This window comes from Elephantulus edwardii, unplaced genomic scaffold (assembly GCF_000299155.1).
Source record: "Elephantulus edwardii isolate Elephantulus edwardi_28Jun2011 unplaced genomic scaffold, EleEdw1.0 scaffold00163, whole genome shotgun sequence".
Classification (NCBI taxonomy): domain Eukaryota; kingdom Metazoa; phylum Chordata; class Mammalia; order Macroscelidea; family Macroscelididae; genus Elephantulus; species Elephantulus edwardii.
In genome coordinates this window covers 339,734-361,423 of record NW_006399913.1, presented here as the reverse complement: position 1 = coordinate 361,423, position 21,690 = coordinate 339,734, and the positions used below count along the sequence as shown (strand labels likewise).

The following is a 21,690-nucleotide window of genomic DNA, read 5'->3' as shown; positions in this document are numbered from 1 at the left end:
TTGGAAGGACTGAGAGACAGTGCAAGCGAGGAAGACCTCGGATAAAATGGATCAACATGGTCACTGGGGCAATGGGGTTAGGTGTGTCAGAGTCAGTGAGACTGGCTCAGGATAGGGCAGGGTTCAGAGCTGCTGTACATAGGGGCACTATGAGTCATGAGCAACTCGAAGGCATGTAATAACACCACCAGCACAGATTCAGTAAAAAAGATTAGTAGTTTCCAGGTGTTCAAAGGCTCACAGGAAGAACAGGTGTAAAATAAGTCAGTGAAATGTATGGTGAACTATAATGATGGATACCTGAAATTACGCATTAGTGAAAATAGAACTATATGACCCAAAGTATGAAGCTTAATATAAATGATACATTTTAGTTACCAATAATGCCTTAGTATTGGTTCATCAATTACAACAAATGTAACACACAGAGGTAACAGGGGAAATTGTGGATAGGTGTATGTCTTGGATAAAGTGCAACCTGGGTGCTCCTTAGAGGCAAGGATGGTGACAATTCATCTCATACACTTTGGGCATGTTGTCAAGAGAGGCTGGTGTGTGTGTGTGAGAAACATCATGTTAGGATAGGTGGAGGGTCAGTTAAACCGAGAAAGACCCTCAACAAGACGGACAGATACACTGACTGTGTCAATGGGCTCAAGTATGTAAGAAATGACAATGATAGTACAGGACAGAACAAGGTTCTGATCCATTATTCACAGGGTCACTGTGAGTCATAGTCTTTTCGATAACATCTAACAACGACACAGTGAATTTCTGTATGCCCTGTACATGGATTCCATAAACCTGACGTTGTTACAGAAAGTAACATTTATTAAATATAATTTAGTCACTCCTTATTCATCTCTAGTGGCCTAGTGGTAAGGAGCAGGGCTGTCAACCCAAAGACATGTGATTTGAATCCACCAACAGAAGGAAGAATGGACAACCAACTGCAGAAGATGGACAGTCTCTTCCCATGTGATTTAGAAATTCACTGAAAAGTCTAAAACGGCTGCTGGAGGGTCAGCTATGAGTCACTTATGACTTGAAGCACTTAAAAATGACAACTCACTCATTAGCATGGTTAGGTTGCAAAGAGAAGGTTGTTGTTGTTTGTGCTGTTGAGTCGCTTGTGACTCATAGCGACCCTATATACAACAGCCCTAAACGCTGCTCTATCCTGTGCCTATCACATTGCCTCTGACACACCCATCCCAATTACCCCAGTCACTGAATCAATCCACCTCATAGAGGGTCTTCCCCTCCTGCGCTGTCCCTCTACCCTCCCAAGTTGATATCTCTCTCCAAGGACAGGTCCCTCCTTACAACATGTCCAAAGTATGTTAGTCGGAGCTTCAGAATCCTGGCCTCGAAGGAGCCACCCGATTTAACCCTTTCCAGGACAAATCTGTTTGTTTTCCTAGCAGTCCATGGTATTCTCAATACTCTTCCCCAGCACCACAGCTCAAAGGCATCAATTCTCCTTCTATCCTCCCTAGTTATTGTCCAATTCTCTGATGCATAACAAGTGATTGCTAAGACCATGGCCTGTATCAGATGCACCTTAGTCTCCACAGAGACACCATTGCTCTTCAGCACTTTGGAGAGGTCCCTAACAGCAGAATTTCCCATGGCAATGTGTCTTTTAATTTCCTGACTACTGGTGCCAAGAGTATTGACTGTAGAGTCAAGCAAATTAAAGCTGTGAACAATCTCAATCTCTTCACCATCCATCCTGATGCTGACAATTGGTCCAGTGGTGAGAATCTTTGTTGACATTGAGCCTCAATCCATATTGAAAGCTGCAGTCCTTAACCCTCTGCAGCAAGTGCTTCAGGTCCTCCTCAGTTTCATCAAGCAGGGTTGTGTCATCTGTATAACGCAGATTGGCGATAGATCTTCCACCAATACTGATTCCACATTTCTCATTAGAGCCCAGCCTGCTGGATAATCTGTTCTGCATACATTATAGCAAAAAAAAAATGTCATTTTACAAAATTCCAGTGACCAAATGCTCCTCGGGCTCTAGGCGCTAGTTTGGAGGAAGCCTCAGAAGCCTCTGCACATCAGCAGCCTTCCACAGCTTTCTCACTGCACACCACAACCCTGCACTCTGCACAGGTCAGTCCGTTGTGCCATTTCCATCTGTAGGCACAGCCCATTAGGTCAGGCATTCAGCTCAGGCAGGGGAGGCCCTCTACTAAAATCCACCCAGAGTTCTTACTCTCCATGCAAATGTCCTCCCACACTGGACAACTTCTACTGACCCTGGCACATTCATGTGCACACACAGGAGATCTCAGGGTCTGTAATGAAATGAAGTCACTAATGCTCATTTTTTCTGAATCCTTTTGATTCCTTCTCAGATTCCTGATTCAAAATCCGTTTTTTGGTTCTGGCAGGAAAGCCATTAATGTGCATTCAGGGAGAATACAGAACTATGGTCTCAGGTTAAACATCAGGCCTTTTATCTTTATCCAGATCCAAGACCTGAGACAAGGTTGAGGTGGAGAATTATCTAGGACAGGGGAATGCAGAGAGAGGCAGTCTCTCATTGAAAACATTTGGCTCCTTACCTGGTTTCCAATTCACTTAAGGGTATTGTTTGTTTGTTTGTTTGTTTGTTTACTATTAAATGTTTATGCAGAACAGATCATTCGGGAGGCAGGGCTTTATGAAGAGGAATGTGGCATCAGGATTGGAGAAAGACTCAACACCTACATTAAGCAACTGATACAACTTTGCTTGCTGAAATTGAGGCAGACCTGAAGTGTTTGCTCCAGAAGGTCAAGGACCATAGTCTTCAATATCAACATCAAGATTACAAAGATTCTCACCACTGGGCCAACTGGCAGCATCATATTAGATGGTGAAGAGACTAAAGTTGTTAACAGTTACATCTTGCTCTGCTCCACAATCAACACTCTTGGCACCAGCAGTCAGGAAATCAAAAGATGATTTGTATTAGGCAAATCTGCTGTCAGGAACCTTTCCAGAGTACTTGAGAAGCAAAGAAGTCAGTCTAGAGGCTAAGATCCACCTCATCCAGTCCATGGTCATCACAATTACTTGCTATGCATCAAAGAGCTGGATAATGATTAAGGATGATAGAAGAATTTATGACTTTGAGTTATGGTGCTGGCGAAGAGTATTCAAGTTTCTCTTTGGAGGCTAAGATTTTGAAGCTCTATCTTATATTGCTCTGGGCCACATAACAAAAACAACAACAATTACATAATAAATGGAGGGCAGAGTCAAATAGCAGGATATTAAGAGTTACTCACTGATACTAAGTAGAAACTGACTCTTAGTGGACACTACTGGTTTTCTGAAGCTACATATTTCAAGGGAGAAGACTGCTTATCTTTCTCATTAAGGGGCACTAGTAGATTCAGCCCATCAGAGAGGCATGGCTTCTGAGTTAGCAGTGCAATTCCCTCTGGAGTAGGTGACCGGAGCTCTCTAAGTGAGGAATGTTTGAGGAATGTTGTCATTGTTGATTGCCGTCAAGTCGATCATGACTTATAGCAACCCTATGAACTAAAGGTGCGAAGCCTTTCTATAGCTATGGACATTTATCAAAGTTCATAGAGTTTCCAGAGGCATGCTGTTTAGGAATTGAAAGTCACTCTTCCAGTAGGTGGAGTAATTTTTATGAATATATTAATAGGTTAAAAATATATGGCAGTCCCAAAGAGCTGGCTGGAACCTCTATTATTGACATAATTTTCCCTCTCCAAATTTATTTTCTACTACTTCCTCTAATACATTGTGTGGATACTAATGACATTGGACTTTACTATTTATAAACACTGACTGGATTTTCTAATGCTTCAGTTCAATTTGGAGCACACCTTATCTCTTTTTTCTTAAACTAAATTTTTCATAAAAAAACCTAAACAAATAAGTCCTATTTGAGATTTTATGTATGTATAATAGTCAAGCATATGTGTTTATACATAGAAATATACCCACATAAGGACATATTGTGCATTATAAGGGAGAGTAGAGATATTCAGGGAATTTTTGGCAGTTTGAATTGAAACTTGTGCTTTAATAATGGATAACCATATCATTACCTGAATTATAAAGTAACAGAAAATAATTATAACTACAAAGTTTTTGAACACATAGTCATATTTCTGTATGAAAAGATGACACCCTTTAAAATGAGATGAAGTCCACCAAGAAAAATGTACATTTGACTTGATTTTTGTTTCAATTAAGAACCAAATATCTTACCATTGTGAGGGTAAATGGATGATTTTCTAATGCAGACACACTAGGACAATGTAGGATGATATACTAAAAAGAAACAAATAGATGATTTTTAAATGATCAAAGAAATTAAACTATTCCAATGATGCTATGTCTGTTAATTTTTAAAAATGAAATAAAGATGTAGAATATTTTAAGATACTGACTCACCTGACCAGGTCTTGCTTTAAAATTTTCTTTGATCATGCGGATTTCCATGACATCCGAGGGATGACTTATGACAGAGATGATGGTGACTGGCTTATTGCTCCGAATACATCTGTACAGTCTTTCAGCACAATAAAGACACAAAGGTCCAGAAATCCAAAGCCAAGTCTATAGGAGAGTTTTTGAAAATAAACCTTCAGAAACACTCTGAAGAATCTCTATACCGTACCTAAATGCTTATCAGATACATTTTAGCAATAACATTTTAATTAGCATTTTTATTGAAATTTTAATGAAAGTTTATAGAGAACTTGGATTTCCATCCATTCATTGTTGCATTTTTCTCCCTGATCACCCCCACTCAGTTTGCTTTCCTCTTTGGGAGAAAAAAATTATTTCATTGTTGTACATTTCCCCACCCACACCCCAGTCCACTTTACAATGCAGCTCTTATTCTGCACTGTTATCATGCAAATAATACCTAATCATATATTCCTTTTAAGCAGTTCTTTTTCTCATCTATTCCACTGCAGTGTACGTTATTTATCTCCTTTTCTTAGTTTCTCCCCAACCCCAATGTCAGTTGTTTTATAACAGTGGCATTATATAGTATATGTCCTTTTGTGACTGAACTATTTCACTCAGCATAATGTCCTCCAGGGCCACCTATTATACATAAAATTTCATGAGTTCCTTGTTTTTCAGTGCTGTATAGTATTCTACTGTCTGAATATACTACAGCTTCTCTATCCATTCATTTGTTGATGGGCACTTGGGCTGTTTCCTTCTCTTTCCTATTGTGAACAATGCTGTATAAACATGAGTATGCATATATCTATTTGGATGGCAGACTGGTTTCTTTAGGGTATATTCCCAGAAGTGGAACTGCTGAGTCAAATGGTCTATTTCCAACTTTTTTGAGAAAGCACCATTCTGCCTTCCATAGTGGTTGCTTGGTTGGTATTTTTAATGTTTTTGTTTTGTGTCATCAATTCAGAACCAACTCATAGCTGATCCTCCAGCAGGTTTTCAGAGAAAGTGAATCACACAGGAGGGAACTGTTCATCTCTGTTCCACGGAGCACCTGATGGATCCAAACTGTAATTCTGGGTTGGCAGCAAAGCTCCTTATCACTAGGTGCTTACTCCAATTCATTCATATGACATAAAAAACATAAAATAAAAGGAAAATGGGGTCATGGGTTCTCTATCACACCCAGCTATAATTATCCGTAACTACGAGGCATGCTTTCCCTCACACATTCTACTGTGCACACAGTAAACAGGTAATATGTATGTACATATTAGAAAAAGAGAAGTTGACAGTTTGGATAAAGCAGCATTTTAGTTGAAAAAGTGTTGTTCCAATGCTCATTTTTTTTTAAAAAAGAACATTTTAGTTCTTTTCTAAATTAAATAAATATTTTAAAAAATACAATCCAAAATATTTGCAAAGGTTTTTAAAGTATATTTTATTTTCAAGTTGGTTCACTATTTGAATATTTTGAATATTTGAAATATTTGAAATTTTACTTTGAATAGCTGAAAATTATAAAAATATGTAATATGAGTAGATGTTCATTGAAATTAATAATATTAATAAAAGAATTTAACAAAATATATAATATGAGATATATGGACAACTCTGGCCCTAAGCCATGCAAGTACTTTAGGAAGTGTAGAGGCCAGCCTTTCTCTTATAACTATAGACTTTCTCTTATAACTACATGCATACATACCTCTCCCTCACCACTTTAAGGCCTCTACTTAATAAAATCAGCATTTTTATGGTATTTTACAACCTTACACAGTTGCCCTAGACCTACCACTTTCACACAGATAGATCGTACTTCTTGCTTATTAATGGCATTTAGTTCAACAGTGTGCGAAGCGTTGGCATCAAAGGACAAGCATAATAAGATGGTAACCTTGCAGCTTAAGAATAAAACTCCTTTAGTTATTGATAATAACCTGATTAAAACATGATCTTCAACATTTGGCCTTCCACAGTCAGCATTGTGTGAAAGCCTGGAAATTCTGAAAATTGTCAGTTCTAATTAAAAAAACCATAAGGGCTGTTATTAAAAATAAGCATAAGATTAGTATTCTTTCTAAAAATCATCCCTGGATTAACTAGATATTTACTCCCTTATTTTCTCTTGTCAAGATAAGACATTTCATATCACAAATTTACGTTCTTTGGGTATGATATCAGAAGGGTTTGGTCCTTATAAAAGGACATTATAATTGAAAAGGTACAGGGCAAGAGCAAGTAAGGAAGATCCTCAAAGAGATAGATTGACACTGTGACTGCTAAAATGAGCATAACACAGAAGACCCTGTGGCATATACCTGTTGTATACAGTTTTGCTGTGAATCACAGTCAAGTGAAGAGCACTGAACATTTCAGAATTAGACTCTATATAGGTAAAGAAATCTCCTGTTCATCTTTCATACTTGAGCACATCTTTCTTTTGTGCTGATCTGTGTACAAGTTTCAGGGTTTCTTCTACCTCCCTTTTTGGTCTATTTTTTTCTTTCCTGTCTTTGCAATTACCTTTTAATTTCTTCACAGCTGATATTCTTGAGATAGCCCCACTATTCATCTGGTAGTCAGACATTAGTGCTTAATTTGTTAAATACATTCATGAGATAATTTTTAAATTTAGCTAGGATTGAGTCAAAGCTATGTGTTAGTTCTTGTATACTTGTTTTCTTTCTTCCTTCCCCCCCACCAGCTTCAGTTTAAACTTTCACATTAATAATTAATTGATGGTCTGTTTCGCAATCAGACCTAGGTCTTGTTTTGACTACTCATGATGAACTTCTACATCAACTTATTCCATAGGTATAGCAAACGTGGTGTATAGTTAACATTTATATTGGGGGGGTTTAAGAATTTGAAACAAGTAAATAATCCATTGTACAAAATTCTATCATAGAATCTCTAGTATTATTTTGTCCCTAAGGTCATATATTTCAACTGTCAGTCCTTCTTCATTTATAATTTTTGTAACCCAAGCAACAAGTCTTTGATTAATGTACTTTGACTGCATGGTTGATAAATTTTTAGAATACATAAGCTGACAGAACACTTCATTTTTTTCATCTTTTACTTTAGTGGTTTGTAGATATAAAAGGATAATAATTCTATTAACAAATCTTCCTTGGATGTATATAGAGAGTATTCAGTATTGATATGGAAATATTGTTTTAGATTATAAATGTGACACCATTCCTCTTCAATTTGTTATTTCTGGTATAATGATTCAAACAACTATCTGATTTAAAGCAGTTAAAACCAGTCCTTCTCAGCTAATACCTAAAATATCAATATATATGGGTTCCATTCATGTTTACACCTTCAAATTTAACTAGACTCATACTTTGTACAATTCATATACCCATCATTAATGCATGTTTGCAACTGTTTCTATTTATTTATTGAGTGCCCTCCAATATGAAGGTCTCATCTACCAGCTCTCTAATCAATAATATTCCTGTTATTCATGGAATTTTCAAAGGTATTTCAAAAGTGGATGGCAAATCCTGCTTCTTAGATCGTCTTAGTCTAGAGGCTCCATTGAAACCCATTTACTAAGGGCAAACCTGCTACTATTTTGAAATACTGATGGTTCAGAATCAAAGCAACATAAAAGTCACCAAAGTACAGCAAACTGACAGACAAATACTACAGCTATAAGAGTAAATTTAAAAGCAAGCAAAAATACAAATACCACAGAAGAAATATGTATGCTATGGGAAATAGAAGACAAGTTTTCTGGCCTAGGACAGTGTAACTGCCAACTCAGCAAAAGACAAGAACTGGGTGCCCAGTAAGGTCAGATTTTCTGCTCTTCTAAGTGATGACAAGGGCCCTGAAAGTAAGTTTAAGGATAAAGTCAGAATACAAATTTGGATTTACAACTTCCAATGCTGGCTTTTCTTCCCTGGAGATTCAATTAAATTTAAGAAGTGTTTTTCATCAGGTAGAATGAAGAGTTGAGTTGCTAACCAAAAGTCCATGTCTCTCTGGTAGTCTGAATGCCCCAGTGGTTTCTCAGAAGAAAAGCAGGCAATCTACTTCAGCTTGAGGTACAGTAGTCTCTGGCATCTAGTGTGGGATCAGTGATGAATGAGGTTTCACTCTATGGCAAAGAGATGATGGGATGGAGGCTCACAGAGAGAGGGAAAGGGAAGAAAATCTTTTTCAGAAATATTACATAAAAACCTCAAGGCTTGGGGAAACTATCTTGATTCCATTCTTAAATAGGCCTTTCCTGTTGTTAAAGAATGGAAAAGCATTAAATGCAAATAATAAAAAGAAACCGTTTCCATGATAAAAAAATGTTTTAATATTTAAATAAACACAGATGACTTTATAATGTGCCAATTGCAATAAGCTTATACTTATACCAGGAGGCAGTCATCAGAGCAGAGCAAGGGAAACACTGCATGGATCAAAATCAGAAAGGGTGTACACCAGGTATGTGTCCTATCTCCATACCTTTTCAATCTATATGCAGAACAGATCATCTGGGAGTCTGGGCTCTATGAGAAGTGTGGCATCAGGATTGGAGAAAGACTCATCAACAACCTTTGTTATGGAGATGATACAATCTTACTGCTAAAACTGAAGAGGGCCTGAGGCATTTGCTATAGGTCAAGGATTGGAGCCTTAAATATGGATTGAAGCTCAACATGAAGAAAACAAAAATTCTCACCTCTGGGCCAATTGGCAGCATCATGATGACAGTGAAGAGATTGGGATTGTTAACAGCTTTAGTTTGCTTGGCTCCACAATCAACACTCTTGATACCAGCAGCCAGGAAATCAAGAGACGAATTGCATTGGGAAAGTCAGCCATCAGGGACCTCTCCATAGTACTGAAGACCAACAATGTCAGTCTGTAAACCAAGGTTCACCTGATCCAGGCCATAGTCTTTACAACTGCTTGCTATGTGTCACAGAGCTGGACAATGACTAGGGATGATAGAAGGAGAATTGATGCCTTTGAGCTGTGGTGCTGCAGAAGAGTACTCAGTAGACCATGGACTGCCAGGAGAACAAATAGATTTACCCTGGAGAGGATGAAACCAGGTTGCTCCTTAGAAGCAAGGATTCTGAAGCTTCATCCAACATACCCTGGGCATGTTTCAAGGAGGGACCAGACCTCGGAGAGTGACATCATGCTTCGAAGGGTAGAGGGATAGCCCCTGGATGTGATGGATTGATCCAGTGACTTAGATAATGAGGGTTGATGTGTCAGAAAAAATAAGGTTTGCACAGGATAGAGCAGGTTTCAGGGCTGTTGTACATATAGTCGCTATGAGTGCAAGAAACTCGACACATAACAACAAGGGCCTTAAGGTTTAATAAGAACCAGAAGTGAGAAGATCAATTACTTTGAATCCAAGGTTCAAACGGAAAGTAGAATGCTGAGTAGTAAACAAGGGGAGAGAAAGCATTAGGAAAATGTTGCTGATCAGGTAAATCAACATTCTCTCTTTGGGTAAGCACTTTTTCCTAAATTTGTTTGCTTAGCTGAGTCCATGACTTTTTCTCTTAAGTTGTACTTGAGGATTTTTAAAGTGAGCCAAGAAAGATAATTTGTTATTGTTAAGTGCTGTCAAGTACAACTCATAGCTACCCTATAAACAACAGATCGGAACCCTGTCCTATCCTCTGCCATCCTCACATTCTCTGACGCAGGAGCCCACTGCTGAAGTCACTATGTCAGTCCACCTGGTTGAGGGTCTTCTTCTCTTGCACCACCCTCACATTCCTAAGCATGAAGTCTTTCTCCAATGAATAGCCTTTCCCAGCAACATACTCAAAGTATGTGAGATGAAGTTTTATCATCTTGGCCTCAAAGTAACACAATGGCTACCCTTATTCGCTAATACCACAGTGCAAAGAAATTGATTCTTCTGTCATCCTTATTCATTGTCCAGCTCTCAGATGCACAAGAAGGACTGAAAAGGTCAAGGCTTGAATCTGGCATACTTTAGTTCTCAAACTAAAAGCATTGCTCATCAATAATTTGGAGCAGTCCCTGACTGCAGACTTTCCTAGTACAATGCATCTCCTGATTTCCTGACTGCTGGTGCCAAGGGTGCTGATTATGGATCCAAGTAAGAAGTAGTCATTGACAGTCTCAATCTTATCCTGTCTCCGTCTATTATAATTTTGTTTATTGGTCCAATGGTGAGAATTTTCATTTTCTTGATATTGTGATGCAATCCATATTGAGAGTTTGTTGACTGTAGCCTTTGATCTTCTGCAGCAAGTGCTTCAAGTTCTCCTCACTTTCAGCAAGCAAGTTTGTAGCATCACCATAATAAAGGTTACTTATAAGTCTTCTTCCATTCCTGATGCCAGATTCATCTATGTTCAAAGAGTTCATCTTCTTGAATAATTCATTCAGCACACAGATTTAATAGGTGCAGTGAAAGGATACAACCCTGACATACACCTTTCTTAATTTTAAACCATGTACTCGCTCAGCATAACTTAAGCTCAAGGAACTGAAGAACAAATTCAAACCTCGAGTTGCTATAATCAAGGATGCTTTCGGCCGAATTTTAAATGATCCGGGAACTATTAAAAGAAGATGGAAAGAATATACTGAGTCACTGTATTGAAAGGAATTGGAAGACACAGAAGAATTTCATGAAACAACATATGAGCAAGAGCCTATGGTGATGAAAGAAGAAGTCCAGGCGGCTTTGAAGGAAATGGAGAAAAATAAGGCTCCAGGAATAGATAGTATACCAATGGACATATTTCAGTTAACAGATGCTGCCATGGACGTGCTCACCAAGTTGTGCCAAGAAATCTGGAGAACAACCACTTGGCCAATTGACTGAAAGAGATCGATATTTGTTCCTATCCCAAAGAAAGGTGACCCAACAGAATGTGGAAACTACAGAACAATCTCACTGATTTCACAAGCAAGCAGGATTTTACTGAGGATTATCCAAAAACGACTGGAACAGCACATCAACAGAGAGTTACCAGAAGTCCAGGCTGGGTTTAGAAGAGGTCATGGTACTAGAGAAATTGTAGCTGATGTTAGATGGATCCTGGCTGAAAGCAGGGAATACCAGAGGAATGTCTATCTGTGTTTCACTGACTATGCAAAGGCATATGACTGTGTAGCTCACAACAAACTGTGGCTGACTCTGAGAAGACTGGGAATCCCAGAACACTTGATCGTTCTAATGCGAAACTTATACTTGGATCAGGAGGCAGTCAAGGGAACACTGCATGGTTCAAAATTGGGAAGGGCGTACGCCAGGGATGCATCCTATCTCCATACCTTTTCAACCTATATGCAGAACAGATTATCTGGGAGGCTGGGCTTTATGAGGAGAAATGTGGGGTCAAGATTGGTGGACGATTTATCAATAATCTGCGTTATGTGGATGACACAACCCTGCTTGCTGAAACTGAATAGGACCTGAAGCGCCTGCTGCAGAACGTCAAGGACTGCAGCCTACAATATGGATTGAGGTTCAATGTCAAGAAGACAAAGATTCTCACCACTGGACTAATTGGCAGAATCGGGATGGATGGTGAAGAGACTGACATTGTACACAGCTTTAGTTTGCTTGGCTTCATAGTCAACAGTCTTGGCACCAGCAGCCAGGAAATTAAAAGGTGCATTGCCATGGGAAAGTCTGCTGTTAGGGACCTCTCCAAAGTACTGAAGAGCAATCGTGTCTCTCTGGAGACTAAGGTGCATCTGATACAGGCCATGGTCTTCACAATCACTTGTTATGCATCAGAGAGTTGAACAATGACCAGGGAGGACAGAAGGAGAATTGATGCCTTTGAGCTGTGGTCCTGGAGAAGAGTATTGAGAATACCATGGACTGCTAGGAAAACAAACAGATTGGTCCTGGAAAGGGTTAAACAGGGTGGCTCCTTGGAGGCAAGGATTCTGAGGCTCCGTCTAACATACTTTGGACATGTTGTGAGGAGAGACCGGTCCTTGGAGAGGGACATCATGCTTGGGAGGGTGGAGGGACGGTGCAGGAGAGGAAGGCCCTCTATGAGGTGGATTGATTCAGTGACTGGGATAATTGGGATGGGAGTGTCGGAGACAGTGCGACTGGCAAAGGACAGAGCGGAGTTTAGGCCTGTTGTACATAGGGTCGCTATGAGTCGCAGGCAACTTGAAGGCACATAACAACAAAACAACAACAATGTTCTGTTACTCTATTCACAAAATAGCCTCTTGGTCTAGGTTTTGCAGAAGCATGGTTAAGTTTTCTGGGACTTGCATTCTTCGCAATGTTAGTCATAATTTGTTATGACACACATAGTCAAATCTTTACATAGTCAATAAAGCACAAATAGACATTCTCCTGGCATAATCTGCCTTGAGCCAAGATCCATATGTCATAAGCAACAATATCCCTGGTGCCCCAGCCTCTTCTAAATCCAACTTCAACTACACAGAAGTTTTTGTGACACACAGAAGATAATAGCAAAGATAAATTGTAAGCAAAGATAGCATCTTAAGGTTGTATTTGAGAGCCAGTGGAGCTATCATAATATAAAATCTGGTTTTATTATCCTAATATGAAGAAGGACTACTGTGAAATCAGTATTGTTTGGGTTTGCTTATTTCCTGTCCAGTTTTAGTGTAATTAAAACTTAAATGAGCCTTAGCAAGAAAGTGATTAAGCGTTGAGCTGCAAATTGAAGGATAGGTGGTTTGAAACCAAGAGTCACTCCACAGAGGAGAGATGTGGCAGTCAGTCAGCATACATAAAAATTAAACCTCAAAACCACTTCCACCAAGTTGATTCAAACTCAGTGGCCATGTAAGACAGAACAGAACTGCAAATAGGTTATAAATTTTTGGGAGAGCCTAGGTCTTTGCAATCACTTGCTATGCAAGAGCTGGACAATGACGAGGGATGATAGGAGAATTGTTGCCTTTAAGCTGTGGTTTTTGAGATTACTGAATATACCATGGACTGCTAGGAGAACAAACAGGTTCATCCTGGAGAGAGTTAAATCAGGCTGTTACTTGAAGGCAAGGATTCTGAAGCTTCATCTGACATATTCTGGAATGTTGCAAGGAGGGACCAGTCCTTGGAGAGGGACATCATGCTTGGGAGGGTAGAGGGACAGCGCAGGAGAGGCAGACTCTCAATGATATGGATTCATTCAGTGACTGGGGTAATGGGGGTAGGTGAATCAGAGACAATAAGATTGGCATAGGATAGAGCTGTTTAGGGCTGTTATACATGGGGTTGCTATGAGCAACAGGCAACTCTACAGCACAAAACAACAAGAACAAGTAGTAGGTCTAAAACTTTACTTGCAATGCCATCAGGGCTCCTGTCCATAAAGAACGCAGCCTTGCAAGTCCTATGAGACAGGTCTACTCTGTCATGTAGAGTTTCTGAGACTCAAATCCGACTCAACACTAACAGGTAGCTAACACAAACACTTAAAAAGCACTCTCATCATTCTACAGGAACAACCGTTTATACTGTCTCAAAAATATGTAAGTGATTTTGATCAATTGTTAAAGGAACCAAAAATTTACAGAGACCATCTAAGACACAAAAATAATTTAACCTGTGGAAAATGAGCTTGGAATCTGGGCTCTTCTGCACAAATCTTTACATCTGTATTCCCGGTATGCTCCTTGGGTTTTGAAAATTCTTCAAAGAAAATTTCATCGAAGTCCTCTGAAAGATACTCTGAGAAGGGAATATTCCGGTAGCGAGTCCGATTAGGACTGATACAGCCAGGAGGGTGGGTATCTAAATTAGTTTGGTACTTCAGCAGCCCTCTAAAATTAAAAAAAGAGGGGGGAAAAGGGGAGAGGAATTAAAAAGGTACTGAGATCAGTGAACATAAGGAAAGAAAAACATCCTTTTTCTTGTTAACAATATGTATTATTTTCCTAAAAGGTATCTCTTACATACATTATTTAGGAGAAATGGAGTGATTCTAAAATGGGGTTGGGGGGAATTATTTTGCCAGAAAACTAAATGGAAATTTCTGGCCTCCCAAATAAATTCCACAATGCAATGACACTATTCTCAAACTTGACAGCCTTTATTTCAAGTCTATTAGGCTTTCATGCAGTCACACACACGTTTCACATCAATACACACTGTAAAGATGAGTAATTGCTGTATCTTCAAACCGAAATGAAAAAGTAGAGGAATCACATCTGATCTGGGTAAAACTTGCTAAAACAGACATTGCTGATTCAGAGAGAAATGTTCAACAAAAATAACAACAGGAACTGGAAGCTTGCCTCCCTTCTGGTCTGAAAACAATTTAAGCACAGCAATCAGACCCTCAAAACCTGTTTAATTTTAGATTTCTCTGTAAACAGGATGACATAATAGGCTTCAGATAATGAAATCAGGCAGGAGAGTCCAAACTCTGAAATTCTACTCTGATTCTGCCATTTTCATATCCTGTGGCATCCTAAGACAAAGCAGCCAATCTTCTGTGCTCTGTGCTTCCTGTTAGTAGGAAGTAAACTCTACCACATGGGGATAGTGCTTCAAATGAAAGATTGTAGAGTTCATCAAAAAGCAGCATAATTCACAAGCAAAAGCTGATAAAATAATCACATAAGATTACAGACGGAATAAAAAAATGTATAATTTATATCTGTTTCCAAAGACAAAAGCATTTTGCCTCTAAAATAGTATTTTCAGATTGGCCAAGGAGTCCTGGTGGTGCAATAGTTATGCACTTGGCTGTTAAATGAACTTAGAAAGATAAAACTCACCCATACTTCAAGAGAGGAAAATGTGGTGATCTATTCTACTAAAGATTAATCTTGGGAACCCTAAGTCATGATTGAGGTTTTTTTTTGCGATCACACCACAACAGTGAGAGCAGAGGGTTGAGAAACCTTCAACCAATACCAACAGCATGCATATCAAGTCAGGCGGTTAAAAAATTAGACATCAAAGAAATGTTTCAAAATAAACAAAGGCCAGAGGAGGGATAAAAGACAAATTTAGTGAGTGTGTGTGAAATATGTGTGTTTGGCATACTGGAAGAGAGATAGCATTATGCAAATAAATATTATATATCCCTCCTATTAGGGCAAAACTACAATAGGAAGGACATAGTTTTGTCATGCTTATGGCCTTTAGCACAGTAAATGATGGTATGATGGTACAATCCAGTGCACCTCTTCAAACTACCCTAATCAAATAACAGGGCTGCTGTTTCTGGTACAGAAAGTGATAAATAATATTTTAAAGTTCTTTTAATTTTAAGAGTTTTATGTGAAAATACTCTATGGCATATATCAAAAACTACCTCTATCTTGAAACATAAGTTTTCTTTGTCTTAATTTCTAACTGCTATTATCAAAGAAATAGAGGTTAAGAGAAAAAAACTCAAGACAAATAACATTAATGAAACATGTTAAAAATATAAACAAAAAATGTCATTTGTCAAAAATGGAGGGGAAATTTATTATGAAAACTCACGTTACAAGTCTCTAAGTAGGTGGAGAAGATACTGAAAGGCTCACAAGGGAACTCAGTACTCAGGACCCAGGTGCTGGGTATATTAGGCATTCCCTTAATGCTTCCAGGCTCACTTGCTTAGATTTCATAACACACTTGTGTGTTAAGTACCAGTGACCCTATCCTTTCAATGATAACTACAGGTAAAATGAGATCTGTTTCTAAGCATGTCTTGAAGTTAATTTGTACCTAAACTTAGTTTATAATTACTGTCATCATTTAGTGAACAAAATGTTTGAAGCCTTTTCCAAGATTTAATTGAAAAACTGCAAGTCAATTGTACATCAAATTGATGGTGACTGATAAAGAACTTCTGCCTGGATAGTTTGGTTAAACTATTTCCAAGTTAGAACAGCTTTAGTTGATATTAAAGGGCCACTCTCAGTTGTTTATAAGTCAAAAGTTCATAACTCAGGGAACTAAAGTGTTTAAGTCATTTACCTAAAATTACAATGTCAGTCAGTGGTAGAGCTGAGACAGTAAATTTGATTTCAAAATTCATTCTCCTTTACTTATGCCTGGCTTACATCTCTTTGCAGATTATTCATTTAAACTGAGAAGTTGTTGTTGTTAAGTGCCTTCGAATCATAGACGACCCATAGCGACCATATGAATGAAAGACCTGGACACTTGTATAATTTTCATCCCTTCCCCAGGTTCATATGGTTTCCAAAGGTAAGCTATTTTGGAAGTGGATGCCACTCCTGCTTCCAAGCTTGTTTTAATCAGGGAGCTCCACCAAACAGTATTCACCATGGGTGACCATTATCAGAACTTTGGGAAGAGTAACCTGAAATTGAAGGACATCATATTCCTTGAAAAAAATTTCATAGCACTGTATGACTCTACAACCAGAAAAGATAATAGCGTATTCCATCCACAGTAATACTTTATAAGGTTGCTATTTTCCAAATTAAATGTAACAATTCCCTATTTTACTGTACAAAATAAAAGTGTTTCATTTTTGTTCACAGTGTACAATATGTGTACTAAAGATCAACTCATTCCTCTCAAGTCATAGTTGGAGCCAACTAATAGCTTATCCTCCAGCAGGTTTTCAGAGACTAAATCGCTCGGGAGGAAATCGTCCACAGGTTAGCATCACAACTCTGTATCACTAGAGCTCATCTATACTGGTAGAATATAATATTTCTCAAAGATTACTTTTTACTTTTACATTTCTTTGGATATCTTTAATCAGTAAACACATATTATAATACAATACTGCAGATGACAGGTCAGAGGCAAGAATTACACACTCTGTCTCGAACTTAACTCAGGTTACAAGAGCTAAAACACCAGCTCGTAACCCCTTTAATTTTTTTTGCACAGAAGATCAAATTCTTTTTTATTAATGATTTTTAATGCAACATATATAATTCTTATAGCATATTCTTTCTATTTAATCTTTTCCCCACTCAGTCATTGTTGCACATTTTCCTCACTGTCCAACCTTCCACCCAGTATGTTTTTCTCTTTGAAGAAAAAACAATCTTTCATTGTTATACAATCCTCCCCAGTCCACAGTCCACTTTAATTTTGTTATCCTTACAGAGTAAGATAGTATCTCAGAGCTGTTCTGATTTGCATCTCTCTTAGAGGTAGGGATTTTAAACATTTCGTCATGTGCTTGTTGGCCATCTGAATGTCTTCTTTGGTGAAGTGTCTGTTCATATCCTGTGCCCATTTTTCAATTGGATTATTTACCTTTATCTTGTTGGGACGCTTGAGTATTCTACAAATTCTAGATTTAAGTCCCTTATCTGACATTTCATTATCATTACCAATTTTTTTTTGTTTTTTTCAGTCTGTGGCTTCCCTGTTGGAGAAGGTTTCGGATGTGCATAGGGATTTGATTCTTAGAAGGTCCCATTCTTCTATTTTTCCCTCTTCTGGTTGCAGGTTTTTCAGGATGCTTGGAAGACTGTTTATGTTGTGGCTTAGGGCTTCTAGAGTTCTTTCAAGCTTTTCTCTAATGAAGTTTACAGTCCTTGGTTTTATTCCTAGGTCTTTGATCCACTTCAAGTTGTTTTTGTGTATGGAGTGATGTTTGTGTGTATGGAGTGACGTGTGGATCTTGCTTGAGTTTTCTGCAGATTTCCAATTTTGTAAACACCATTTGTTAAAAAGGCTGTCATTTCCTCACTTAACTGATTTCATCTCCTTGTCAAAAGTCAGTTGACCATAGTTAGATGGGCTGATTTCTCGGTTCGCAATTCTATTCCATTGATCTATGTGTCTGTCATTGTACCAGTAGCATGCTGTCTTGACCACAATGGCAGTGTAGTAGGATTTGAAATTAGGAGGTGAGATGCCTCCTACCTTGTTTCTCTTTTTAAGGAATGCTTTGCTTATTCATGGCCTCTTTCCATTCCAAATAAAACTGGATATTTCCTTTTCCATCTTGTTGAAGAATGGGATTGGTATTTGTATTGGTATTGCATTGAATGTGTAAATTGCCTTTGGTAGTATGGTGATTGTCACACTATTGAGTCTTCCTATTCATCAGTAAGGTATATTCTTCCATTCCTCAAGGTTTCTTGTAGTAACGTTTTGTAATTTTCTTTGAGGAGATCCTTTGTGCTTCTGGTTTACTCCCAAGTTTACTTCTGATTTACTCCTAAGTATTTAATCTTATGATTAGCTGTTGTGAAGGGTATTGTTTTTCTTAGCTTCACCTCTATGTTCTCTTTGTCACAGCAGAGCAATCTAACTGATTTTTGTATGTTGATCTTGTATCCTGCCACTTTGCTCAATTGGTCAACTATGTCCAGTAGTTTTCTTGCTGCCTCTTTAGAGTTTTGTAAGTATCATATCATATGCATATAAAGATAATTTTACATCCTCTTTCCCAATTTATATACATTTTATTTCATTTTCATCTCTTATTGCTATCACTAAGACTTCCAATACAATATTGAATAGGAGCAGTGATAGTGGGCATGCTTGCCTATTCCCTGTTGAGAACAATGTTGGCTCTCAGGTTTGCATAAATACTTTTTAATATGTTGAATAAATTCCCCTCTAATCCTATTTTGTTGAGTGTTTTCATCAGGAAAGGGTGTTGAATTTTGTCAAAGGCCTTTTCTGCATTAATTGATAGGATCATGTGGTTCTTGTTCTTTGCTTTGATAATGTGAGGAATTACATTGATGGTTTTTCTTATGTAGAACCACCCTTGCATACCTGTTATGTATGAATCCTCCTTAGTCATGGGGATTTTTTTTTTATTGCATTGTTGGATTCTCTTGGCCAGGATTGTATTCAGGATTTTTTTCACTTCTATGTTCATGAGAGATACTAGCCTATAGTTTTCTATTTTGGTGGTGTCTTTAACTGGCTTTGGTATCAAGGCTGTTTTTCAGAGGTTTTGGTAAGCGGTGTTTTCATTGTCATTTGTTTCAAGAAACTTTTTAATGTCATTTTTTTTTAATTTATTCTCGTACCCTCTCATGATCAAGCAAGGTCTTGTTTAGCTTCTAAATGTACATGTTGGTTTTTTTGTTTGTTTTCTTTTATTCTTGTTATTAATTTCTAATTTTGTAGCATTTTGGTCTGAGAAGATGCTTTGTATTATGGTCTGAGAAGATGCTTTGTATTATTTCTATGTTTTTTTAATTTATTGATGCTTGCCTTGTGACTTAAAATGTGATCTGTTCTGGAGACTGTACCATGCACATTGAAGAAGAAGTTGAACTATGCTTTTTTGTGTGTGCATTAGCCTATAAATATCTAAGATTGAGTTGGTATATTGTGTGGCTTAATTCTCCAGCATCTTTGTTGGGTTTCTTTCTGGTAGTTCTATCTTTTCTTGAGAGTGGTCTATTGAAGTCTCCAAATACTATAGTAGTGTTGTCTATTTGGTTTTTTGTTTTTTCAGTTTTGTTAATGTTTGTTTTAAATTTTTTGCATATCTTTCATTTGGTGCATAGATATTTATTATTGTTATGTCCTTTTGTTCAATTGACCCTTTAACCATTACATAGTGACCTTCTATGTCCTTTGTGAATTTTTTTGCATTGTAATTTATTTTATCAGAGATTAATATTGCCACTCCTGTTTTTTCCTGGTTGCCCTTTGCTTGATATATTATTTCCCGCTCTTTTTTTTTTAATTTCCCGCTCTTTTATTCTTGGTCTTTATCTTCACTTTTCAGGTGTGTCTCTTGGAAACAATATATTGATGGATCTTGGGTTTTTATCCAATCTGCTACTCTTTCTCCAGCAGTGCATTTAAACCACTCACATTCAACGTGATTTCTGAGAGGAAAAGTTTTATTGCTACCATTTTGTTGAGTTGTTTTTGGTGTTGTTGCTAGTTATTTTGGTCTATCCTGATTTCTGTGGCACCTCTGTGAAAAGGACATCTCTCAATGTTTCCTGCAATGCTGGTCTTATTTATACAAACTCACTCAGGATCTGTTATCTGGGAATATCTTGATCTCTCCTTCAAATCTGATGCACAATTTTGCTGGGTACAGTATTCCTGTACATTTTTAGAATGTTTGATATATGTAATTCCACAGTCTTCCTGCTCACATGGTTTCTGCTAACATATCAGCAGTTAATCTTATCTGTTAGTCTTAATCCATTATAGGTTATTCTTTGTTTCTCCCTCACTGCTTTCAGAATTGTCTCCTTATCATTCATCCTGGCAAATGTGACTGATATGTCTTGGTGTTTTTCTTTCGGGGTTTATTCTATATGGTGTTTGCTGAGGTTCTTGAATATATATTCTCTCATTCTTCATTACGCCTGGGAAGTTTTCATCTAGTAATTCTTCGACAATCTTTTTGCTTCCTTTACTTGCTTCTTCCTGTTCTGGTATTCCAATTACACACATACTATTTTTCTTGATTCCAATAGGAAAAATAATCTAATTATAAGTTTTAAATATATATATTTAATAGATTCTGTCAAATTGCTTGTTATTCAGAGTAATCCTATGGACAGTGGCTCTTAACCCTGCTTGATCCTGAGTCAATCTTATTGTTTCTGCCACACCTACCCTCACTACTACCCCACTTATTGTGTCAGTCCATCTCATCTGTTAATGTTAACAATACAGTTTAAAGATTTTCACAATTTGTGTAGTTCTATTAAAATTAGTTTTCTGTGATGGTGGAAATGTGTTTAATATAGTAGCCGTGAGGCATATGTCGCTATTGAGTACTCAAAGTGTAGTTAAAGCAAATGAAAAATTAAATTTTTCATTTTATTTGAATAGCCACAGCTCAGTTTAATGGATATCAGCAGACTCTAAAGCAAAAACACAAAAGTAAAAAGATAAAACCTGTATCAATGAATGGAGAATTCTTGAGTATTTCTTGAGCAAAAGGGCGATGACCTGTAGGAATTTCTGGAAATGGCTTACTGGAAAAGCTGGCAAGGATATGCTGTTGTTGTTGTTATTTGACATCAAGTCATTTGCAACTCATAGCGACCCTAGGTACAACAGCCCTAAATCCTGCTCTATCCTGTGCCAATCGCATGGCTTCTGACACACCCATCCCGATTAACCAAGTCACTGAATCAATCCACCTCATAAGGGGTCTTCCCCTCCAGCACTGTCCCTCCACCTTACCAAGCATGATGTCTCTCTCCAAGGGGCTGTCTCTCCTTACAACTTGTTCAAAGTATGTCATAAAAAGCCCCAGAATCCGTGCCTCCAAGGAGTAGCCTGGTTTAACCCTCTCCAGGATGAATCTGTTTTCTTGGCAGTCCAGGGTGCATACA

At 37.9% G+C, this 21,690-nt stretch overlaps 1 protein-coding gene across 3 annotated transcripts in view; it reads right to left on the bottom strand.

Annotated features, from left to right (window-relative positions):
- NOX4 (NADPH oxidase 4) overlaps positions 1-21,690 on the bottom strand; it is a 264,726-nt gene that overhangs the window by 120,740 nt on the left and 122,296 nt on the right. For all 3 annotated transcript variants that reach the window (XM_006895246.1, XM_006895247.1, XM_006895248.1), the window contains exons 9-11: positions 14,025-14,241; positions 4,429-4,593; positions 4,243-4,305 (exon numbers count right to left, since the gene is read on the bottom strand). In XM_006895246.1, the coding sequence (XP_006895308.1) occupies positions 4,243-4,305; positions 4,429-4,593; positions 14,025-14,241 (445 nt within the window). The remainder of the gene's footprint in view (positions 1-4,242; positions 4,306-4,428; positions 4,594-14,024; positions 14,242-21,690) is intronic.